Here is a 24,473-nt window from a genome sequence, read left to right as displayed (position 1 = left end):
CCTCCCCAGCCTGAGACCCATCTCTTCTGTCCCACCTATCCACAAGCTGAGCATTAAGAACTTCTTTGAACAACATCATCGCTTTGTCCATCCTACCTTCAAAAGACACTCCCAAAAAAGTACCCACCTCCCCACCCTTTTCTCTCAACCACTCCTTTTCCAAACTCTCCTTACCCCCACCAGCATCTGAAACCTTCATACACTCCCCCTCTGGTCCAATAACAGCCAAACGGACAAACAAATCAAAATCTACCTCACCCCCTTCCCACCGAACCAAACCCAAATCCCTATCAAAAGAGGAACCTGCAGCTCCTTCCCAACCATCTGAAAAAGAAGGGGAACAACAAGTTAACGGCGTCACGACCTCCTCATCAATCACAGAATCCCTTGTATTACACTGCAAACCCTTCAAGGCCAAATGATTCCGCAACTCCTTCAAAAAAACATTGGCTGTCACATCATCAAGCTTTATTTTCACAGTTCTTCCTACGCAAACAGTGACTCCCTCACTGCTGAAATCACAAAACCGTGATCACTACCTTCACCATGCCGATCCTCACATTCAAGCTCCGGCTCTCCCTCAAAAACTGGGGACAGCCATTTAGAAACCGAAGCCACCACTCCCTTTTTCAACCCGAATCTCCTTCGTGACACCCCACAAGGATGAGAGGAAGAGGAAGAAGAAGGGTGAAAAGGAGAAATCCCATGCGAAGAGACCTGACTTACCCGGATCAGAGTCGCCTTGCCTACTCGGAACCCATTTCTGTTTCTCCTTCCTTGTCAATCTTTTACGAAAAGAAGGAAGAAACACCTTCTTCTTTAATCGATGTCCCTATACTTGCCCCTTAGATCGCCGACCTCCTCTGGAACCTTAAGAAATCACGCCGGACGGCTTATAAAGACATTGCCATCCACAACATTAGACAAGGGCCCAAATCTATTTCCCACCATTGGCCCAGAAACGGTGTTAAAAGAATCCGGTCCACCTTTCAACCCAAAGCCCAATTTAGTAGACCCAAATGCCACAATATCTTTCGGATGGGCCGTCACACCCGATCCACATGAAGAGCAGCCCAAATCCGAAGGCAGCGCCCTTGTGCCAAAGTTGCCAACCGAAGGGCCACAAGAGGAAGGGACACTCACTCCCGAAGCCTTGAACTTCGGCCCATCATAAAGCCCATCACCACAAGAGGGCATCACAGCCTTCGAAGCCCGGAAATTTGAAATGGAACTAGCTGTATTCCACTTAAAACGGCCGAACTCTGTGCTCTAACCACGTGTGTGGACAACAATGCTCCCCTTCCCATGCGCTTGATTCACGTGGAGTCCACCACGTTGTCTTCCTCGATCCCACATTTGCACAAACGCCGGACGGCCAATTCCGGTGAGAGCTCCACGCCTCTGAAAATCCCAGAAACCCACATGCCGACGACGATCAGTCACACCTGACGTACCTTCCTTTCTTTTCTGAGTGAAGATCCGGTGAAAACATTCCAAATTGTGAAGCCAGAGGGCATCCCTCCACTCCTTCCATCTCTGAAGCTCTGCCAATCCCTTATTTCCCATAGGTTCCCTCCTCAACCATTCGGTCTCCTTAAGCAAGTGCGAACCATGCCCTCCTTCCAAACTATCCGTCGTCGGCACGAGGTCTGGAGGCTTCTCTTCCCACATAGCCACCTTATAACAAAACCGATCATCGTGGACGAAAACAAAAGAAGGACAAACCTTGCTGTCCGAGACTGTGATACGGACCCTTTCAGCGTCAAAGGCTTCGTCGGCCTCCGCCCAAATAAACCCACCGCACAAATCTCTGACCGTCACGAATAGGGCATGACTCCAAAGGTGAAGAGGGAGACCATACAATGTCACAATCTTCAGCCCCTTTCCTTTCAACACCTCAGAACACCCCACCCTAAAACTCCAATTATCCACCCGTAAAGTGGCCGTCCCCTAATCATGGCGACCCTCTTTGAGGACCCGAGAAGCTTCCGCCGAAGAGGGAAAGCGAAACAACAACAAGGAATCCGACAGAGGGGAAACCAAAACTTCGGAGGAGGCCTTCCAAACACCGGAAGCCCAAGCCGCGATTTGTGCCCTATTACCCACTTCCTTATCAAACTTGCCCACCAAACACGAACGAAGGTCCTCTCTTCTCCTTCCAACCGAGTCGTCATCCAGAAAAATCGAAGTCCCTCTATACGTGTTTGCAGATCTTGCAATCCCACCTTGAAACAACCGAGGCAACCTAGCAACTTCCAAGAACGAATGCATAACAGAAGGCGATGAAAACTGAAACCACACACTTCAATCCCAATAGAGAAAGAGAAAAAGCGAAAAAGAAAAGTAGCAGAGGATTTCACCGGAGTTTATGACTCCGGTGACTGGTCGGAGTAGTGGACTCTGGCCGCATCACTACCACGACAAGCTCTCTCACTAACAGAAAATCCAGATGTTTTGGATGGTAAGCACATTTTAACTTAAAGGCTGTCATCCAATTGCTGAAAATCTTAATTTTTGTATACAATGATCACCTCTATTTACAGGTGAAATAATAAGTGATAAATATGGAAAACACATTGATGGGGGATCCTTTTAATCAATCCCATAAATCACTACAATCAATATTCTATCATAGGCGTTCCCCTTTTGAACGTTTTTCTAATATATTTTACTTATAAAAAAAAAAAGTCTATCATAGGCTAAAATCACTCCTATGATATTCTCATATCAATATTTTGTCAAGGAGTAATTTAAGGGTTCCTATAATAATATTCTCCAACAGAAAGAAAGCAGTAAATTACCTATCAAAAAAAAAAAAAAAAAATGAAGAAGAAAGAAAGCAGTAAATGCAAGGAAATAAATGCTGCACTAAGGCTGAAAACATTAAACATAACTGAGAAAGAACAAGGCATACACCTTGAGCTACACTGCAGGAGCAGGCTTCAAATAAAATTAAGAGTGGAATTTTGGAGACCACACAGAGAGACAATATGTAATTTCAGGTGTGTTGGTGTAGGACCTTTGCTCATTCCTAAATGAGTTCTATTGACAGTCGAGGCCGTTAGACATTGGCCATTGGATTAGATTTCTCATGGACGGCTAAGATGGTCTTCTGATGCTATTTGTCATGTGGGGAGGAAAAGATGAGCTTTGGTGGGACACTTTGACTGCCGCATTCAATGAAAGGAGGGGGCACCACTCTTGATGGAACAGCTTTGGTTTGTGACCCTGGATTTCAAGCACTCGAGTGTCCCTCCGTACTCGTACTCCTGTCACTTCAACTTGGGTAGAGTGTATGAGCAGAAAAGTTTGGGACCCATCAGTCACCACTCGATGTGGTTGATGAGCTTGTCTCTAATGGCTATTATGTGGGGCGAGGACTCTCTGCTAACGGCCTTCTCCTTGTGAGCAAAGTGGTTACTACGTCGCTGCTTCTGCCCGTACTCCCTAGCTCTGGCCATGATACTGGATTGGGGGCCCCCCTCTGGGATCGCATAACCAAATTACGAATTTTTATTTTTATTTATTTATTTATTTTTGTGATAAGTGCAATCAAATTATGAATTTGGGTGCAAACAGGCTCCTAAAAACAAAATTCTTATGAATACAAATAGTAAGGAAAAACTTAAGATAAGCCAAGCAGAAAGAGAAGCTTCAGTGCACCAGGAAGCCTGCAAGTTGAGATGAAACTGAAAGCAAGGGCATCTGAAAACCACTCTACAACCAGGGCAAGGCAATCAAAGAAAGAATTGATATAAAAAAGAGCAAACACTTAATAATCATGGTAGTCCAAAATAAGAGCAGAGGAGGGGACTGCAAATCAATGCTTGTTGAAAATGACATCAGGAATGCCAAAGAACGCTGAAAGTGCTTGTTGATATCAGAAATAGGAACAGCTCTAAAGCTGGTAATCCTCAATCTCACTGAAGTCTCTGTGAGTCTAATAATGGCAGAAGGATCCATTGAATTATTAGCAAAAATTATGCTATTCCTTTCAGCCCAGAGATGGTACACAATAGCAGCAAAAGCCAATCTGCATAAAGTGGAATGAAAAGACTTTCATTTGAACTGAGAAGAAGCCCAATTAACCCAAGCACTCCAAGAAGAACAGTGGACAGAGAAGCCACCTTTAGAAATGATATAAAACCAGATTCTGGAAGGGATATGACAGCTGAAGAAGAGGTGGTTGTGACCTTCTGTACAATGGCCAAAAAAAGCACATTTTGCATCACCCAAGAACCCATGCCTGAGTAGCCTGTCTTTAGTAGGAATTCTAGTTGTTAAATGGCCAGGTATTGAATAAAGCTATATCTAGGAATGTGACCTTTGAACCATGGAAGATGATGCCAATTAACTTTAGGCAATTGAGGTTTAAAAAAGGTCCAAGCAGAAGACTTGGTAGTGCAACTCCCAGTAGAAGAACAGGACCAAGAAATGGAATCCAAAGAATCAATTTGAATATAGTGATGAGAAAGAATATGCTCAAGGACTGAAATGGTATGGGACCTGTGGTTGAAGGTGGACCAATTCGAACCATTATTGAAAAAGAAATATCAAATACTTTTGCAGATCTAGAAAGGCCATAATCATGAATGAAATTGTCTCCAAGAAGAGAGTGAATAGGGCCAACTTGTAGCCTGTTATCAAACCAAAGAAAGGTTGATGGACCATTACAAACTGAATGCTTCATACAGGGCCTAAAAATCTGTGTCAGCTGCATTATTTTCCTCCCCACCCCTGGAACAATTGGAAGGAATTTTGGCATCCCAAAAATTCTGACCTTTTCGAAGATTAACATTGAACCCAAAGATAAGAACTTAAAGGCTGCAGCAAATACCAGATGTGCTTAGCAATGATGGCTTTATTCCAAAGGTAAATATTTTAAAGCCCCAAACCACCTTCTTGAAAGTCACAGCATATGGTAAACCAAGCTAATCTAGGATTAGTAGATTTCTCAACACCTTTCCGAAGAAAAGTTCTCATTTTTCTTTTATTTGACTGATGTCAAAATTGAAGAGAGAAATAGAAAATGAAGCACGCAAGGATACACGCACAAAGCCCAAAGGGCTATATCATCTTTATTATATTTTCTCTTAATCTTTTTATACAATGATAACCTCTATTTATAGGTGAAAGAATAGGGGTGATAAATATGGAAAATACATTAATGGAAGATTCCCAAAATCAAGACCATAAATCACTCCAATCAATATTCTATCATAGGCTAAAATCTCTGCTATGGTATTCTCATATCAAAGATTCTGTCAAGGAGTAATTTAAGGGTTCCTATAATAATATTTTCCAAATATAACATCTTCTAACACTCCCCCTCAAGCTGAAGGGTGTATGGAAATAACGCTCAGCTTGATATCAAATCATGAAACAGATCATTTTCCAACGATTTGGAAAAAGACAATAAAACTGCTAGAGACACAGTGAATGCGAAGAACAATGCTACCGAATAACACCGGCAGCCCAAATAAGTCACAATTAGAATCAAGAAACTCTTAGCAACATTTCAGATGCTAAGGGAATACCCCAAAATAGAGGTTCGAACCTAGGAAGAGAAATTAGGCTCTGATACTATGTCAAAATTGAAGAGAGAAATAGAAAATGAAGCACGCAAGGATACACGCACAAAGCCCAAATGGCTACATCATCTTTATTATATTCTCTCTTAATCTTTGTATACAATGATCTCCTCTATTTATAGGTTAAAGAATAGAGGTGATAAATATGGAAAATACATTAATGGAAGATTCCTAAAATCAATACTATAAATCACTCCAATCAATATTCTATTATAGGCTAAAATCTCTGCTATGATATTCTCATATCAAATATTCTGCCAAGAAGTAATTTAAGGGTTCCTATAATAACAACTAATAACTTTCTTGGGTAAGATAAAATGACTGGACCAAAAAGTTGAATGGAGAAAAGAACACTTTTAATGAATTGAAGTCTCCCACCAAAAGATAAGGACCTACTCCCCCAAAAGCCAATTTTAGATTTAATTTTCCCCACAAAAGCATAACAATCTGAGGCTTTGAGTTTAGATGTAATGAGAGGAACACTCGAGTATCTAAATGAAAATGAGCCATGACGGAAACCAAAACATGAAGTGATAGTTGATTTAATAGAATCAGGAACATTAGCAACGAGAAAGATCACTTTTAGGAGGGTTAGGATGTCATGCCAGAGATGCTAGAAAAGATTTGAAGGGCATTAGAGAGCAAGGAGGCGGAATTCAAATCATCATGGCAGAACATAAGTATGTAAGCTTAGTTTTCAAACATCTCCAGTGGTACATGAATGGACCCCGAGTAAAAAGATGAGAGATAATAAGAGAAAGGGATTCCAGAGCAATGAGGAAAAGATAAAGAGAGATAAGATCTCCTTGCCAGACCCTTAGCACCTTGAAAAAACGCTTCAAAAGCACCATTAATGTTTATAGAAAATCTGGGAGTCGTAATGCAGGCTTTTGTCCACTGACAGAAAGTACTAGGAAAGCCAAAGAGGCCCAAAAGGTCTAGGATATAATCCCATCTAACTGAATCAAAGGCCTTTTGCAAATCTACTTTAATATCACACCTAGCAGGCCCTGAATTGACATGATAATTCCTAAAAAGCTCTTGAGCAATAAAAATATTATCACTAATTCTCCTATTTGAAATGAAGGCAGATTGAGAGTTAGAAATGATGGAAGGGAGAACTAGCTTCAATCTATTTATTATAACCTTTAAAACACACTTATAAAGAGTGTTACAACAAGATATAGGTCTAATATCCTTGACCATGGTAGGATTAGCAATTTTAGGAATTTAGGAAATAAAAGTACATTTTAACTCAGAAAGAAGCTTTCCAGAATTGGAAAAAGAAACAGAAAGAACTCTATTTTTCTGCCTGTTCTTTGTCCATTCTGAAACAAAACCGAAGAGAGACTTCATTTTTTTCATGTTGTTCTTTCTATTATTTTTTTTTGTTCTTTTTTTGAACCAAAAAGTAAACTTTTAAACTAAATTGCTCTGTCTAATTGTACATTCTCTCTGTGCTCCTTTTTCTGGTTGTTTAGGCTTTACCTTAATTTCTTCTGTGAGATTTTGCTTGATTGTTATGCCGATGCTTTTATATAGAGGAAATCAAGAAATTGATTTCTAGTGTTTGCCATGTGTCTTGGTATCTTTTAATGTTAATTGATTTTATTATAATGTTTCATGTTGGTTGTTTAGCCTTATTCTGTCCTTGTATCGAAGTTATTTGATTTAGAAAGTTTGTTTTTGTTACTTTTCTAATAGTTTTATAGATTCTTACAATCCTCGATCCAATTCTACGATCCCGATTCTATGGACCCGTCATTGATCCTACATAGAATCCCCATCCTAACAACCTTGCTATAATGTGTGTTGGATTTAAATATTAAAGTTACACCCTCTCTAATAGCTTAAGCTTTTAGAGTAGCTTGTTAACATGGTATCAGAGCCAAAGGTCTCGAGTTCAAACCTCACCGTCACTCTAATTAAAAAATTAAAGAACACGTGTTGGACTAAAAGAAGGCTACACTTGAGGGGGCGTGTTGAAGGATTTAAATATTAAAGTTACACCCTCTCTAATAGCTTAAGCTTTTAGAGTAGATGGTTGTTAACAATGTGCCAAGTAGATCTAAAGAAATGGCCATTAAAGCTATCAGGCGGGTTTTTTCTCTAGCTCGAGGGGCTCGAGACAAGGGGATCTGCTTTCTCCTTTCTTGTTCCTTTTTGTGATGGAGGCTCTTAGCAGGTTGCTGAAGAGGGCTGTGGAGTTGGGTTTTTTGAGAGGTTTTCGGGTGGGCAGGGATGTTGCTAGTCAACTGGAGATTTCCCATTTGATGTTTGCGGATGATACTCTAGTGCTTTATGATGCGAACACGTCCCAGTTGAGATATTTGAGATGCGTTTTGATTTGGTTCCAAGGTGTTTCTGGTCTTAAGGTGAATGTTGGCAAGAGCCATCTTGTGCCTGTTGGGGATGTTCCTGAGATTGAGATGTTTGCTCAGATCCTTGGATATTGCACTGGCTCTTTTCCCATTTCTTACTTAGGATTGCCTTTGGGAGCCCCTTTGAGATGTGTGGGGAATTGAGATCCGGGATTCGGTTGTGGATAGATTCGAGAGGAGGTTGGTGGGTTAGAAAAAGCAATACCTTTCCAAGGGGGGTCGGGTTACTCTGATTAAGAGCACCCTTTCTAGCCTTCCTACTTATTTCATCTCTTTGTTTCAGATTCGTTCTTCAGTGGTTGAGAGAATTGAGAGATTGCAGTGCAACTTTCTTTTGTGTGTGTGTGTTTGGTTGTTGGGGGGGGGGGGGGGGCGGGCGGTTCAAGTATCATCTGTGGTTCGGTGGGAGCATGTATGCCGTCCAATTCGGAATGGAGGCTTAGGGTTAAGGAGGTTGTTGCCTTTCAATAAGGCTCTCCTTGGTAAATGGCTTTGGAGGTTTGGGATTGAGAGGCATTAGCTTTGGAGGAGAGTTATCGCGAGCAAGTTTGGGGAAAGCAGTGGTGGGTGGTGTTCTCTTGAGTTGCGTGGTCCAAGGGGGTTAGGGGTTTGGACTTACATTCGGAGGGGTTGGGAAGATTTCTGCAAGCATGTTCGTTTTCGGATCAAGGATGGTAGGAGGATCAATTTTTGGAAGGATCTTTGGTGTGGGGAGCTTCCTCTTGCTCTCGCTTTCCCACGGCTCTATAGGATTGCTTCTCACCGACAGGCCATGATGGTTGACTGTTCTGACCTTGATAACGGGAGACTGACTTGGGATGTTCAGTTCAGGAGGCACTTTCAGGATTGGGAGATTGAGGATGTTTCTCGTTTTTTGGAGCTTTTGTATAGCCAGGTGATCACTTTTCGGGAGTCGGATTGTTGGTTCTGGGTTCCTAACTCACAGGGTCGTTTCGAGGTTAGGTCCTTTTTCAGGTGCCTTTCGGTTGTTTCCAGAGACCCTCCCCTGGAAGTCTATTTGGAGTTCTAAGGCTCCCCTCAAGGTCGCCTTTTTTGCTTGGACTTCCGTCCTAGGTAAGATTTTAACCCAGGATAATTTGAGGAGGAGAAATCAGGTGGTGTTCAATCATTGTTATATGTGCTTGTGTGATGAGGAGACAGTTGATCACCTTCTTTTACATTGCAGCATAGCCCGAGACTGTTGGGATTTGATGCTTGGATTATTTGGGGTCAATTGGGTTATGCCTTGTTCCTCTAGAGGGTTGATTGAGGCTTGGAGAGGCGTCTCTGTTGGGGCTCTCATTCAGGATGCTTGGAGAGCTACGCCTCTTTGTATTTGGTGGTGTATTTGGCTCGAGAGAAATAGGAGGTATTTTGATGGAAAAAAGAAACCTATTTCTATGCTTAAGTTCTCTATTATTTCTACTCTTTTTTGTTGGGCCTCAGGGAGAGATTATAGATCTACAGAGGAGATTATTGTCTTTTTGGCCTCTTTGAAGGTCTAAGGTGCCCTTTGGCCCTTTTGTTTCTTTGGGTTTCGCACCCCTTAGCGTTTTTAATAAAATCTTACTTATCAAAAAAAAAAAAAAAAAAAACAAAAAATAATTCTTTGACAATCTTTATTGGTGAGGCTAAGAATCTTATTTCTGTTTCTTCTAGAGTTCACCATCTTGTGAAAGAAGGATGAAGACTTGGTGATAAATTTTGTTCTCCCCTTTTAGTTTTTTCTTTCGCAACATTTTTCCTAAACTCATTTTTTTTTGGTTCTGTGGTGTGCCTGTGTTGGTGGTTTGGTGGGTGGGGGATAGGGTGAAGAGGGTTTGGTTTGTCAAATTGACCATGCATATAGCATGATATCTGATACTCATTTCTTATTTTGGCTTTATTATCAGAAGTTCTATTGTTATCACTGTCATATGCACATGTTTTTGTTTGTGCCATAATCAACGAAAATCGATATGATGTGGAGCCTGAGCCTCAGATTAATCTTGGCTAAGTACCATTGTTAGCTGGGTCCTTGTTTGAATAATTGTAAGATTATATTCTTTTAATGCTTCCTGCATCTAAGTTTCAGAATGATGTCAGTGAGTTGTCCATTCATCATGGTGTGGACCTATGCTATTTATTTATTTTTGTAAATCTGTATAAAGCATTGTCTGAAAGAATTACACTGCCATTTTCTTTTCATGGCATTTGCATTGCCCAGACATTGTTGCAGGTTTACTTGTATAAATCAGATACCAGATGACTATACCTGATATTTCTCGTATTTTCTTGCAGGCCAAAGATGTGTTCTTAAGATGGATCACCATTGCATTTGGGTGGTGAATTGTGTTGGAGCATGCAACTACAAATTCTTTCTCCTTTTTCTGGTGATTAATTTCTTTGACCTCAATAATTTTTATAGACAAGTTGAATATAATTCCAAGACAAGAAAAACATTCAGCAGGTACTTAGAAATGGATGTTTGGCTTTAGTTTCGTATGTTTAGAAGCATCTCCAAGGAAGATGACTCATTGTGACCTTTAAATAATTTAGGAAAATTACCCTGAACTTTGAACAAACTTGTGGTCAACCTCCCTTGAAGTTTGGCCAAAATGATAGATACCCCTTGCCCACTAAGTGGCTATTAGTACTGTCAAAAGTTTAAGTGGAATATTGATAATAAGGAACTGATGACATTAACCTTATTTTTCTTTGTAACGTCTTTAATATCTGTACGTGATATGACAAAAATGTCTTTGAACAAATTTTATCATATAAATATAATTTATTATTTTATATGTAGCTAGATCTGGTTTTCCCTGAATATAGCTAGAATTTTATATATTAATATCCATATTAAAGATCATTCCCTTTACAAGCTTTAAAAATTTAAAGAAAATTGTAAAATTCTAATTTATATAATTTCAAATTTTCACCCAAAGTGTAAAATTTGCAAATTTTGCCAAAATATACGAATACAAATTACTTACTTTCACTCGAATTTAAATTTTATAAGTTTTTTCTACATGTCTATCACATTTAGGCTAATTTTACTTTAAATTAATTGGAGAAATATATATTAATATTACATTTTATACTATTTAAATATTTAATTACAAATTACGAGTTAATATTTCTTATTTGCAAAATTAAGTTACAAATTTTGCACATTAGGATCCTAATTTTAAAAATTAACTTGCAAAACCAAAAAATATATATATATAATTAATAAATTTGTTAATTCTATATATTTATTTCATTAAGCATATCTATTATATGTATATAATATAGACATAACACATAGATAGGGCACACAACAATGTGCCCGCCACCACTAGCCCCTACCACCACCAAAAACACCTACCACCTCCTTCCACCCCTCTCTCTCTCTCTCTGTCTCTCTCTCTAATAAGGAGTATCACCATCCACAATTCTCCATCTCAAACTCTGAATAGGCAAACCCAGGGATTTATAGACAATGTTTGATCCCAGCTTAACACTTTGATCTATAAGTTTATAACATCGTCTGTGTGAGCAACAAGAAACATTCCTCTTCTTGCCAGCTTCAGCGATTGGATGAGCAATTTAGAATTCCTCTTCTTTGATTTGGAATTGTTCTGAAAAATCTTGACGATTGGATGAGTGATTTTGTTGAAATCCATTGCTGTCGTGACAGAATGAGGATGTGGAGCGATAGAGTGAGTTGAGAGTGAGTTGAGAATGAGGAGAGATAGAGCAACTGAGAGAGTGGTGGTTGTGGGAGCTGGTAGGAGGCGGCACTGATGAAGAGATAGGGATGAGAGAGAGGGAGCCGAGGAGGTGGCGGCATAGAAGTGTTGAAAGATATAAAAATTAAAGAGAGAAATTAAACATGAAGAACACAAGAAAAGACACACAAAGCCTAAAGGGCTACATCACCCTTATTATATTCTCTCTTGAGATTGTTTACAATGAGCACCTCTATTTATTGGTGAAAGAACAAAGCGATAAATGTGGAAAATACAATAATGGAGGATTCATTGAATCAATCCCATAAATCACTCCAATCTTATTTTATCATAGACTAAAATCACTCCCACAATATTCTCAGAGCAATATTCTGTAGAGTAATTTAAGGTTCCTATAATAATATTCTCTAACGCATAACACATAGATAGGGCACACAATAATGCACCCACCACCACTAGCCCCTACCACCACCAAAAACACCTACCACCTCCTTCCACCTCTCTCTCTCTCTAATAAGGAGTATTACCATCCACAATTTTCGATCTTAAACTCCGAATAGGCAAACCCAGGGATTTATAGACAATGTTTGATCCCAGCTTAACACTTTGATCTATAAGTTTATAACATCGTTTGTGTGAGCAACAAGAAACATTCCTCTTCTTGTCAGCTTCAGTGATTGGATGAGCGAGCAATTTAGAATTCCTCTCCTTTGATTTGGAATTGTTCTGAAAAATCTTGACGATTGGATGAGTGATTTTGTTGAAATCCATGGCTGTCAGACAGAATGAGGATGTGGAGCGATAGAGTGAGTTGAGAATGACGAGAGAGACAGCAAATGAGAGAGTGGTGGTTGTGGGAGTTGGTAGGAGGCGGCACTGATGAAGAGATAGGGACGAGGGAAAGGGAGCCGAGGAGGTGGCGGCATAGAAGCATTGGTGGGATCAAGAGGTGCTAGTGGTAGAGAAAAGTTGAGAACAGAGAGAGTTGGTGACGGCATAATGTAGGAGGGGTAATGGATAGTGGCCTTGGAATTAGAGCCGGTGGCAACCCACCGTGCATTGGGCGTTGGAGTTGACGACTAATTTGGCGGTTGCAGTGAGGGCAGCTGATATGGCTGCAAAATTTGTAGGAGTTTTTGTTTGGGACAAGTTGGGGTTTGTTGAAACTTGAAAGATATAAAAATTGAAGAGAGAAATTAGACATGAAGAACCCAAGGATAGACACACAATGCCCAAAGGGCTACATCACATCACCTTTATTATATTCTCTCTTCAAATTGTTTACATCGAGCACCTCTATTTATAGGTGAAAGAATACAAGTGCTAAATATGGAAAATAGATTGATAGAGGATTCCTAAACTCAATATTCTATTATAGGCTAAAACACCACCCCCCCCCCCCGCCGGCAAAAAAAAAAGTTGGTACACGGAGATTTTAAGTCAAGTGTTCGACTTGAAACTAAATACGGAGAGAGTCTGAGACGAGTTGATCCGGAGATTCGAAACAAATTGATCTGAAGATCTGAGACGAGTAGAGTACAAAGTAGGGTATGATAAACCTGTTCTAATACCATGTTGAAAGATATAAAAATTTAAGAGAGAAATTAGACATGAAGAACACAAGGATAGACACACAAAGCCTAAAGGGCTACATCTCCTTTATTACATTCTCTCTTCAGATTGTTTACAATGAGCACCCCTACTTATAGGTGTGAGAATACAAGTGCTAAATATGGAAAATACATTGATGGAAGACTCCTAAAATCAATTCCATAAATCACTCCAATCAATAATCTATCATAGGCTAAAATCACTCCTATAATATTCTCCAACGGGGTTTAGGTAGAGTAAGGTTAAATTTGGCATTTCACATAACCACCATACATCAACATATAAGACCTTTTTTTTAACTAAAACTTAACGATGTTAGTTTTGTCATTTCTCATATGCCATTGTAGCTGTTAGGATTTAAAAATCGCATAGGAGTGTAAGAGTGATTTCTACAATACTTTCATCAATGGGTGAAAAAAACTAAACTTTAGGGAAGGTCAAAGTAATTTACCCTATAATTTAATGCTGCAAGATGTTGACCTCCTTTCTCCATGAGAGAAGCAAGGAGGTCAACATCTTTCAAATATACAATATGGATTTTGGCAATGCAATGTAGTTGGACTCTCATGTTGATCCAAATGAATCATCCTTTCCACGGAGGTAAATTGCAATACCAATAGCCATATATGTGATATAGATAAATGCATAGTTGAAAGTACATGATATACATATGAATGTGTGTACTAGTTCGTCAACGATTGGAATCTGTCCAACTTCAATTCAATACTCTGGGAAATTGGGCTTGGTAAAGCTATGCTGATTCAATAATTTGATAATGATTTGAGTTCGGTAGATCTCTTAATTAACAAAGTGATTGTGGATTTGTGGATTAGGACTGATGTAATCTAATAATGATTTGATACTGCTTTTACAACTCTACTCAAAATACTGTTTTTGAATTTACTTGGAAGTAGTTGAAAGGACATGATATGCATATGAATGTGTGTACTAGTTTGTCAACAATTGGATTTTGTCCAACTTCGATTCGATAATTGGGAAATTGGATTTGGTAAAGGTATGTTGATTCAATAATTTGATAATGATTTGAATTCGATAGTCCTTTTAATTAACAGATTGATTTTGGATTCGGAGTTATCTAATCTAAAAATGATTTGATACAACTATTACAACTCAACTCAACACAGCCTTATTAAATTTACTTTGAAGTAATTACAAGAATTCTGTTTTGCCATTCTGCTGTATCTGAAGTCATAGCCTCAGTCAAATCACGTGCTACAATATCTTCTTTTTTTTTTTTTTTTTTTCAATTCTAACTATCTCAGCCCATTTTGTTTTGGCCCTAGTATCTTGAACTCCATGTTAGGATCATGTCACTTTTCTTAACATTGGAGCTACTGGCTGTCATTGCACATGGCCAAACATCTTTAATCGACTCTGTGTCAACTCCACGTCTGGATTATATCCCACCTCAAACTCAGATTAAGAAGAGAGCCCTTGAACTGCAGTTCAATCACGATAAACAATTCAAGAAAAGAAATGGATTCTCCCTCCAGCGAGAAAGGGCAAAAAAAAAAAAAAAAAAAAAAAAAAACAGGTTCTCTCTCATTTTGTCTCCTATTGGTGCCAGTTGAAGTTTTTGAACCATCTCACAAATGTGTGCATTTGTAATCTTATCTTTTTTGTCTTGCCACACATCCATCTCAATATTCGTATTTCTACCATACTCATTTTATGAATTTGTTGTTTTGTAGCCACACTCATTGATCCACTTATAATATATATATTTTATATGTCATCAATGTATAATTATTTCCCATATGAGCACTAGAATCTCTAACGACCTTATACTATATATATATTTGGTATAAATGTGAAGGTCTAGGGTTTTCCTATTTCACAACTTTGAAATCTGTCTCTTTGTCTCTATATATTTTATCTTTCTCCATCCATTCTCAATTAAGGGCTTAAGGGCTGTTGTTGAAGCAGTGACTGTCCTGTTCTTCATCTGTTCTTAGTTGCTGACAGGTTGCTTCAAGCACTGTTTTTTGGGTATAGTTTGTTGCTAATTACATGAGTTCAAGCATCTTCAACATCCATCTCTCTCTTGTTTCTCTAAGTTGAATTTGATCATCTTTTCCTCTTTATAATTCTTTTTTATCTATCACCTGAAAACAATTCTGTCATTACAAATCTTTCCTTATCGACAAAAACAAAAAAAAGATTGTCATAACAAAAAAAAATTATTTTATTTAAAAGATGTTAAAACTATTGTTCTCTTGTAACCATATTATGTCCAGTCTGGCATGTTAATTGTTGTTTCGATCTTGTGTTATGGATCCCCTCCCCCCTTCCCGAAAGAAAATAATAATAATAATAATTATTATTATTATAATATAAAAGGGATCCTCTTTACCAAACAAAGTAACAGACTATCAAATCAGATATATGATAGTTAACAAAATTGCATTTGAATTGTAGAAGAACAGGTTTGCCACATTATTGGGTGAAATCATATTATATTCTTTTATCAATGGATCAAAATAAAAATACAACCCCCGATCCGTTCGAAATCCAATCTGCCTGTAGGCATAGTGTGTATTGTAATAACCCTTCTCCTCCTATCTAGCACTTGTTTTATGAGCCTTCCCATACCAAACTTCTGTTTAGAAAAAAGAAATTTGGCCAGATCGGGTTGGTTGAGTGCCAATGATAGAGTTGTATTTACTAATCCAAAAAAAAAAAAAAAAAAAAAATTGCTGAAGTGGTATTCAAGCTCTTACTTTTTCAATTTTACCTGTGGCTTATATGGATGAATCCTTGGAGGGTCATCATTAACTAGTTTTTGAAATAGTCTATACATGCTTAACTTGAACCTCACTCATTAAATAAATGTGTCATGATTTCTAAACCTAGACTTAATCCATTTAAAATCACATTAACCTAATCCCAATTTGTTTATCCCTTTATTTATTTATTTATTTATTTTTTTACCCTCCTGAAAAATAAAATTTCTATAAATTTATATTTCTGAAATTGCTTATATTGATTTATATTTTATTACAAACCAATTATCTAGAAACTATATGTGATTAATTTTTATAAAAGGCATCGTATACTGATGCATTAGGTTCACCCTGATCAACATGAGACAGGCTATTTGAACTCTACATTTTTATTTAAACTGGTGAAAAATCTCAATCCAAACCTTAGGGCCCATTTGGTTAGACGGAAAATTATGATGGAAAGTGAAGTGAACGAAAGGAAAATCAAGTTTCTAGTATGCATTTGGTTAGCAGGAAATTTTTTCAAGAAAGTTGTGAGAAAATCATATTTTGTTAGTTTGGATAACAAGAAGCTGAAAAGAAAATGATTTACTTGCCAAAATTCCCCTTATTATTTCAAATACTAAAAAAATGAATTTGTGTTAGATGAACCCTCTTTTATAGGCAACAAATATAGTATAATGATATATTATTAAAAATAATAATATAATTGCTTATATATATATTTAAATTATTTATACTTAAAATAAGGCTTAGATAATATTTTTTTTAAATGTGGAACTCATGTGAAAGATAGTTCAGCCGTGGAGATTGGTATAAAAATTTTGATGTTCAAATATTAGACAAGAGTATAGAACTATAAGACTAATAGATTGTGGTAAAGATAAATATTTTAACGTGTTTGGATTTTGGAACAATACTTTATTGAGTTGTATGTATCATAATTTTAAACTATTTGTGTTTGCATATTATTGTATAACAATAGGATATATTTGGATTAGGGGCATAATTGGAAATTAAGAAATAAATGCACCTCTCTTGCGAGAAAGTAAAACTTTCCCGTGTTTTATGCGAGAATTTGGGGAAAATTAACCAGTTACAGGAATCCTATTTTCCCTAAAATTTTCTTTTTCATTATAAGCAAACACTTCCAAAATTTATGTTTCTTTTCTTTTCTGGTTACTTCATGCCAACCAAACGAGCCCTTAAAGATTTAGTTGCTGGTTTGAACATGTTGATGGGTTGAATCAAAATTGCAATCCCTAAAATGCAGTCAAAATGTTTTAATGACTTTTATGCGGATCTTTGATTTGGTGTTTTAAATTTCAGTTATTCCTTACTTTTTTTTTAAAAAAAAAAAAAAAGAAAAAAAAAAGAAAAGAAAAAAAGAAGTCATATCTCAAAGTCTCAGGTGTTTTGGTCACCCCGTAAGTGTCCAAGAAGTGTTGGCTACTTGTATGAAATTAAGAATTTTATTTTCGTCTCTTACCTTATATCTATGTTACACAGACTCTCCAAAAGTAATGAAATACCAGTGTCGGACACATATTGCTCGGACATGGGTATGTGATATGTCCCCGACACTTTTGGTTGAATATGTACTTAAAAAGCATATCCAATAATATTTAATTTTATTATATTATTGCTTTAAAATGAGTTAAAATGTCTATATTGAACACTATGTTGCATAAAGACATTACTTTACTCTAGAAAATAAAATTAAATAATTAAGCAAAATGAATATTTAGCAATGCCCATGTGTCCCTATGTTTGGAGATTTAACACATCCGACGCCTGGATACATATCCGTACCCGAGTCCATGTAACATAGCCTTATATATATTCAAAATAGATAAGAGAAAAATAGGTAAGTCAAAATTAACACAGGTCGGGTGTAATAGGAAAAAACCTAATGAATTTTGATGTAATAGAAGAAATAGCTTGTAATAGAAAATACTGGAAGAAGAGAGTCCATGTAGGGTTTGATTTAGAAAAAAGCAATAGTGATGATGTTGATATTTATACTATGGACACATCTACGATGTGTTGAACGCGTCCACAGGTGTCCAAGTGTAACCGTCCAAGACATGTAGCTGACAAGAACGCATCTTCTGGTAAGTGTCCATGCTTTTAGCGTATAACCCGTGATTTCTGTATTGTGTGATATTGCTTTTTCTTCTGGCCCATATCCCCTACCTTGCGAATTACATCTGGAAAGTTTGTTGGCGTGTCCTTAAACAATTGGAACATGGGTCTAAATTGGCTTTTCTGGTAGTTTTTGAATGTCGTAGTGATTGCTATCACTTTTGGTGCTCCCGTGTCCCTTTCGAGGATGCTTGGAATCATAAAAATTTAGTTGTAATTCTTGTTATTGTGTTTTCTTTATCTTTTTCCAATTATATATTGACAAGTATTTATTAATGTATATATATTTATCATCACAGTTGTATACATTTCTGGAGACGACATTGGATACTCTTGTGTTGCTGCCTAGTTTCATAAAATTCTTTAGAGAGGCCAAGAATCATTCCAACTCACCAGGCAATCTTGCGATCACTTTTCTGGCTTTTGGTAAATTGTCCCACCTAAATTGATTATTGTTAAATCCAAAAATAAGCTCTTTGTTTCAGTGTTTCTTACAGATTTTGTACCTTTATGCAGTTTTAAATTTAGCTTTTGCTCTGAGTCTTCTTTGTTTCATAATTATGCATGCATCTCTTCTGTCAAGCAACACCACTTCAGTAGAGGTAACTAATGCAATTATTAACTTCTGTTCATCTATCCTTTTATATAACCACACAATCATTGCTCCAAGCAAGAGGAAGAAACTTAAATTACCTAATCATACTGTTCTTACTGTGTGGGAACTGGCATTCTTAGTTTTAGGCTTAATTGCAATTAATCCCTCTGTACTATTGTTTTGTGGCACAAAACCCCCGCAACTATGTTTTTGGCTGATAACCCTCCTCATCTATCACAAAACTGGCACCTTGCCCCCCTGCCATTAATTTGGCTGTTAAAAAGAGATGGAACATGGAAATGGTACAGAAGGCTCCCTGTCATTTTAAATCACATTCTTAATAATGATTTTGTTTAACCAGAGTCATTGCCTTTGGACGGGAGAAAAAAAAAACTACACAATTATTTCTCTTTGTGTGAGACCTGGGATGGTGGTGGTACTACAGTTGTTTGTAACCTTCTATATCATCATTATTGAAAATGCTACATGAGAACTCTTGACTATCATTTTGTACTTGTGATGGCTGAATCAGGACTTAGTTCCAAAGTAAAGAACTATAAGGTCATACTATGAATATATAATATATAGTGACATTTATGTCTAAAATGCCTTGTAAATGTAACTATCATTTTGTAGAATGACACACCGCTAAATAGTACCTACTTTACTAATGTATTCTTAATCCTTGAAACTACTTCCCATATTTTGAAAACGAAGTTAGATGCTCTCTATGTTGCAGTAGCTTATGGCCCTAGTTATAACTAATATAACCACAATTTTCAGGTTTATGAGAAGAAAAGAGCTGTCAGGTGGAAGTATGACTTGGGCAGGAAGAAAAACTTTGAGGAGGTTGGATATGTTGGATATGCTTCTCTGATTTTATTCCAATTTCTTATTGTGCATATAGAGGCAAATGATGAAAACATGATTGCTAGTGAAATATTTTAAGATATATTTGGTTACATGTCCTCTTGCATAACCTTTTCTGAACGGGAAAAAAATATTTCCACATGATAACATTTATTTCCAGGGAATTCTAGAAAGAATTATAACCAAGGTGAAGTGTAAAGCTTAAGAATGTTACTTCTAGGAAATATACCGTCTGGCCACCTCAATGCGATATTAAAGTATATAATTTGATTAACTGATCTTTTGATCTCTCACCAAAATGTGATATGATTCTGAACTATAGTTTTTGATAGGCGATAGAAGTCATTCTGTCTTCATAATAGACCTTTATCTTAATGGTTTCATTTTCTCTTGCTCTCTTTTTCCTTGAAGGTTTTTGGCACTCAAAAGGCATTATGGTTCTTCCCATTGTTTTCCAAAGAAGATATGGTAAACATACCTGCTCTTCGGGGCCTAGATTTTCCGACATGTTCAGATGTTGAGGTGTGAGGCACAACACCGTGCTCTAGTGACTAGAGAACGGCTACCAGCGTATCATTATGTGTCCACTTAATATGCATTAAACATTAGGTTCTGAAAAGTTGTGTTTCCCAATCAAATCTTGTTTGTAACTTGCGAAGTGATGTACATATTTTTTGGCTTGGAATTATCTTTGTGTTTGCTGGATGATTATTTCAGAAGGTGACCATTTTTTACTTCATGGGTGCACCAGAGTCATTGTGGGCTAGAATGAATGTGGTAGGCGGTTTAGATATTTTCTATATAACTGGAGGAGATTTTAGGATGGTTTGCTAACTGTTGGGATGTAGGGAATGAATTAAAATTGTCTAGGAAGGTTAGGATCATTCCATCAGCAGTTTGGGAGTTGTCATCTCCTTGAACTTTTGTATGTCTTAGGAGTGAGAAACTTGAAAGGGCTAGGATAAGAGCAAGGACTTATATCTCTTGATCTTTGGAATCATATGATTCCAAAGATAAGAACTTGTCAGAGATATAATCGGGTTACTTTCATATGAGAAGAGGCAAGAACTGTGCTTGAGAAAACATTTGAGTGCAAACTGATGTAATCTTTAGAGCATGTACAATCGAGTCGTCCATCATGGACAATGGTTAGAGAGCCTTTTAGAGCACCCATAGCCTATGAAGTATGAACAACAGAAAGATAAGACTACTTTTGTGCGTATTTTGTTTTTCAATTTCAGAAGCAGTAGTGCATCACAAGTAAAATCTGAGACTGACCTGATATATAAAATTTTAACTGGAAAACCAATAGAAAGAAACAGAAAAAGAAAATGCATATATATATATATGTATATGCTGGGAACTTGATCTTTGGAATCATATCTCTGACACTGCGTGGTGAGGTGACTTATCTTGTGAAACAGCAGAAGGTTGATTGAAGCACCAAATATCGGAGAAGAAGGCGGAAGACCAAGAAATGAGCGGTGTAACTAAGAGAATGAGACCAAAAGGCACCATCCACAGCTGACTATAAGTGGGATGATACTTTAATTCCCACCAGCCCAACATCAGCCCACCTGCCATGCTTATTATAAATGGAGCCAAGCAAGCTATGCATGCCTTCAAAGTCTTCCCAAATATTTGGTACGTTAAGTCTCTCTCTTCCTTGTATGATCCCATCAAACAGATCTTTGAAAAATAAATAGATAAATATAAATAAAAGATGAACGTATACCTGATCAATTGTCATAGAATTGAACCATCTGCAATATAACGCACTTCATTCATAAAGTGTTAATAAGTACAAGAACAAGAGTGTGAAGTGTTTTGAGGGGCTAAGATGGCACGAGTGCCGTAAGTACTCGGGCCTGCAAGTCATACAAGTAACTCCGATTGGGCTTCCACCAAACTTGCCTTTTTATCAAAGTTGTTAGTAGAAAACAATAAGACATTGCCTTTTTATAAAGAAAATATATATGATTGATTAAGTACGTCTCTCAGTTTTTAACACTAGCCATTGATGGAGCTGTCTGGGCCCGCGTAGATTTGATTTGTTTAGTATAGTTGTCTACTGCCTTTCTTCATAGGACATGTGGCCTGTTAACAATGGTTACGTACTTTTAATTTTAAAGGAAAGAAAAGGAAAAGAACAAAATGAAAAGATATACAAGTTTTTTTTTTTTTAATACACAGAGCTAGGTTGCAGCAAACCAATACTTTTGGAACCAGGCAGGACTTTGGGCCTTGGGTCCTGTATGGATCCTATGAGCATTAATAGAAAATTAAAGAAGTAAATCGGAGTTGATAAATGAAGTGGAGGGGTGAGTTCGAACGGATGAGATTTAGTAATGTAATCTGAAAATAAATTGTTGGTTCCAATTTTTTTTTTTTTTTTTTTTTTTTTTTCTAATCAAAGTATTGAATCATAATTGGTTGGAACTTGGAACTAAATATAAAATAACTAAACCGAGGGAAATAACTTTTGAAGACATTCCAACTACGTGATTGTTTACAGGGTAGGGTTGTTTCCTTCGTGCTGGCACACTCTCAATCCATGAGTTATAGATATAAGGGGTAAGTACATAAAACACTCCTACAGTATACCTTTTGTAGTACTTTTACCCCCTATTTGAAAAAGTGTGTAATAAACACTCCTAATTTTTTAATATTGTGCAAAATTAACCCTCTGTCAGAAATCTGACATAAATTAGGGATGCAATATCCATTTTACCTTTTTATTTTTTCCAAAATGCCCATGCAATCATCCTTTTCACTACATCATCCTCTGTCGTGCTCGCCGTCTCCGCTTCACGTCGGAAATTTCAGTGTTCACCGCTAATCCGTCCCCCTCAAACCTAACCATGGGAACCACGAACCAAGGAAAGGCGAAAGCCTAGAGTAACAGTGTTACTTTCTTTACCATCAAGTCTCAACTCTCGCCATCACCACTCTCGTCTTACTCGTCCAACCCTGCTCCCTCTTTACAAAATCCATTAGATTTAAGCTTAATCAAAGCATTCACCCCTGCTCTCTCTCTTCAAAATTACATGTTCATTGGTTTAAGGTTAATCAAACCAAAGAACGAAATCACAATCAGTGGGTGGTTAAGGGTATTCATAGCACTCACACTTTCCCTTCCTTCGAGGACCGCCGAGATGTCGCCACACCACACACTCACCGCAATTTCTCAGCCTCAGAAACTAGCACTGTCTCTGGCCAAAATCCGATTAAGGATCCGATGTCATCGTCGGTGTTTTCAAGACCGGAGTTTGGTTGGAGCGAAGAAGCTTCTCCGATTTCAAATCCCGGCTGGAGCGACGATGTGTATGATAGCGGTGTCTCTGAAATCCCTCAGGAACATGCTGCCGCCACCATTAGTGCCTCCAGTACCTTTGCCGGTTGGTCTTCGTTGTTGCCAGTGTTGGGAAACGTGCTAGTTTTAAAAACTTTTCGAGGGATTTTAATTCATAGATCTTGATTCATCACAAAGAGACAAGTTTTATGCAAAAATGAAAACATGATGTATCATTCAATTAAAAGATTGAATACTTACATCAAGGTTTGAGTAAACCTTAGATCTCTCATTTAAAGTGAATGTTCTCACTTATTGTAGATCCCTTTTGCAAGACGCCTTCTCCTTGGATCTCCATGTTCTTGGTAATTGTTTTGCCTTTAGGAATCACTCATATGCCTCCATGAATGACCTTGGAAAATTAGGCTTGTGGGAGCCTCCATTAGATGAGAACATAAACCCTAATTTTCTAAAGAGAGAAAATAAGTTCCTATTTCCTTCTTCCAAAAATTACCCCTAAAATATACATAGGCCACGTATATTTATAAGTAACATAAAGATAAAGAAAAGGAAACAACAAATCATTCTCAATCTTTAATTTACATGTCTCAAATCTAATATGATTCCAATATCAAGTTGGGCTATGAGTGGGAACCCATTGGGCCTATTATTTTATTGGCTACAATAAATTAATAATTGGCCCGGTCCATGGACCCAATTCAATTAATTAATAAATTAATTTCTACTCCACTAAAAGAAATTAATTGAACTCCAATTAAGTAATAAATAACCTCTAAGTCAATATTACACTTTGACCCCTCTATGCATAATTAGTTATCGGATAAATAAAGTCATCAATCCGACTACTTAATTAATATATTTATTTTAGGACCTTTGATTATTTCTGGCTCGATCACAATAAAACATTTATTTGACAAAAATAATAATTTAAATAAATAAATATATAATAAATCATTTTGTCTAAAAATACACGAAGGCCTTCGAATTTACTTTGTGATCAACCATAATCAATACAAAATAAATACAAGTAGCAATGATGCAAATATTGAAAATATAACCCTTTAACTATTAATTACATAACTACCCAAAGTGTCGGTCTAAGGATCCCGAAGAATCCGCCGAATAAATCAAAGTAATTATTAATTAATAAAAGAGTCTATACTTTTCTCATGCTTAAGAGTCAAATGTCATGACGGTGATAGAGAGCAATTGCATACAACGGCTCTCGCAATATATCTCAACCTAATGCGGATCCAGTTCAAGTCTTAATTAATTATGATTCCATTCATAATTACCGACTATGAACAATTTATGATTACTATTTATATTCATATATTGATCGCCATCACATACATATATAAATATCTCTTGTAATCAAGAGGACACTATCAATTCTATAATGAATCGAAACATAATACATTGAATTCACCAATTGTATAAAGTATAAATATTTCAGAAACGTCAGGAACATATGTCACTATAATCCAGATAGGAATTTGCTATGCCAGGG

At 37.1% G+C, this 24,473-nt stretch overlaps 1 protein-coding gene across 3 annotated transcripts in view; it reads left to right on the top strand.

The window, feature by feature from the left end:
- The window catches only part of LOC132298869 (probable protein S-acyltransferase 12), a 50,828-nt gene extending 28,772 nt beyond the window's left edge, over window positions 1-22,056 (top strand). For 2 of the 3 annotated variants that reach the window (XM_059795202.1, XM_059795203.1), the window contains 5 exons: window positions 10,253-10,344; window positions 18,485-18,611; window positions 18,702-18,787; window positions 19,564-19,629; window positions 20,062-22,056. In XM_059795202.1, coding sequence (XP_059651185.1) covers window positions 10,253-10,344; window positions 18,485-18,611; window positions 18,702-18,787; window positions 19,564-19,629; window positions 20,062-20,178 — 488 coding nt within the window. In that variant the 3' untranslated portion in view covers window positions 20,179-22,056. The remainder of the gene's footprint in view (window positions 1-10,252; window positions 10,345-18,484; window positions 18,612-18,701; window positions 18,788-19,563; window positions 19,630-20,061) is intronic. The other variant, XR_009479979.1, reaches the window with a different exon arrangement.
- The last annotated feature ends 2,417 nt before the right edge of the window (window positions 22,057-24,473 follow it).

The sequence above is a fragment of the Cornus florida genome, unplaced genomic scaffold (assembly GCF_030987335.1).
Source record: "Cornus florida cultivar Cherokee Brave unplaced genomic scaffold, ASM3098733v1 CherokeeBrave_3.0.0_Hap2_Chr03, whole genome shotgun sequence".
In the NCBI taxonomy this organism is placed as follows: domain Eukaryota; kingdom Viridiplantae; phylum Streptophyta; class Magnoliopsida; order Cornales; family Cornaceae; genus Cornus; species Cornus florida.
Note: the sequence above shows the minus strand (reverse complement) of the source record. Positions and strands in the feature narration are given on the sequence as shown.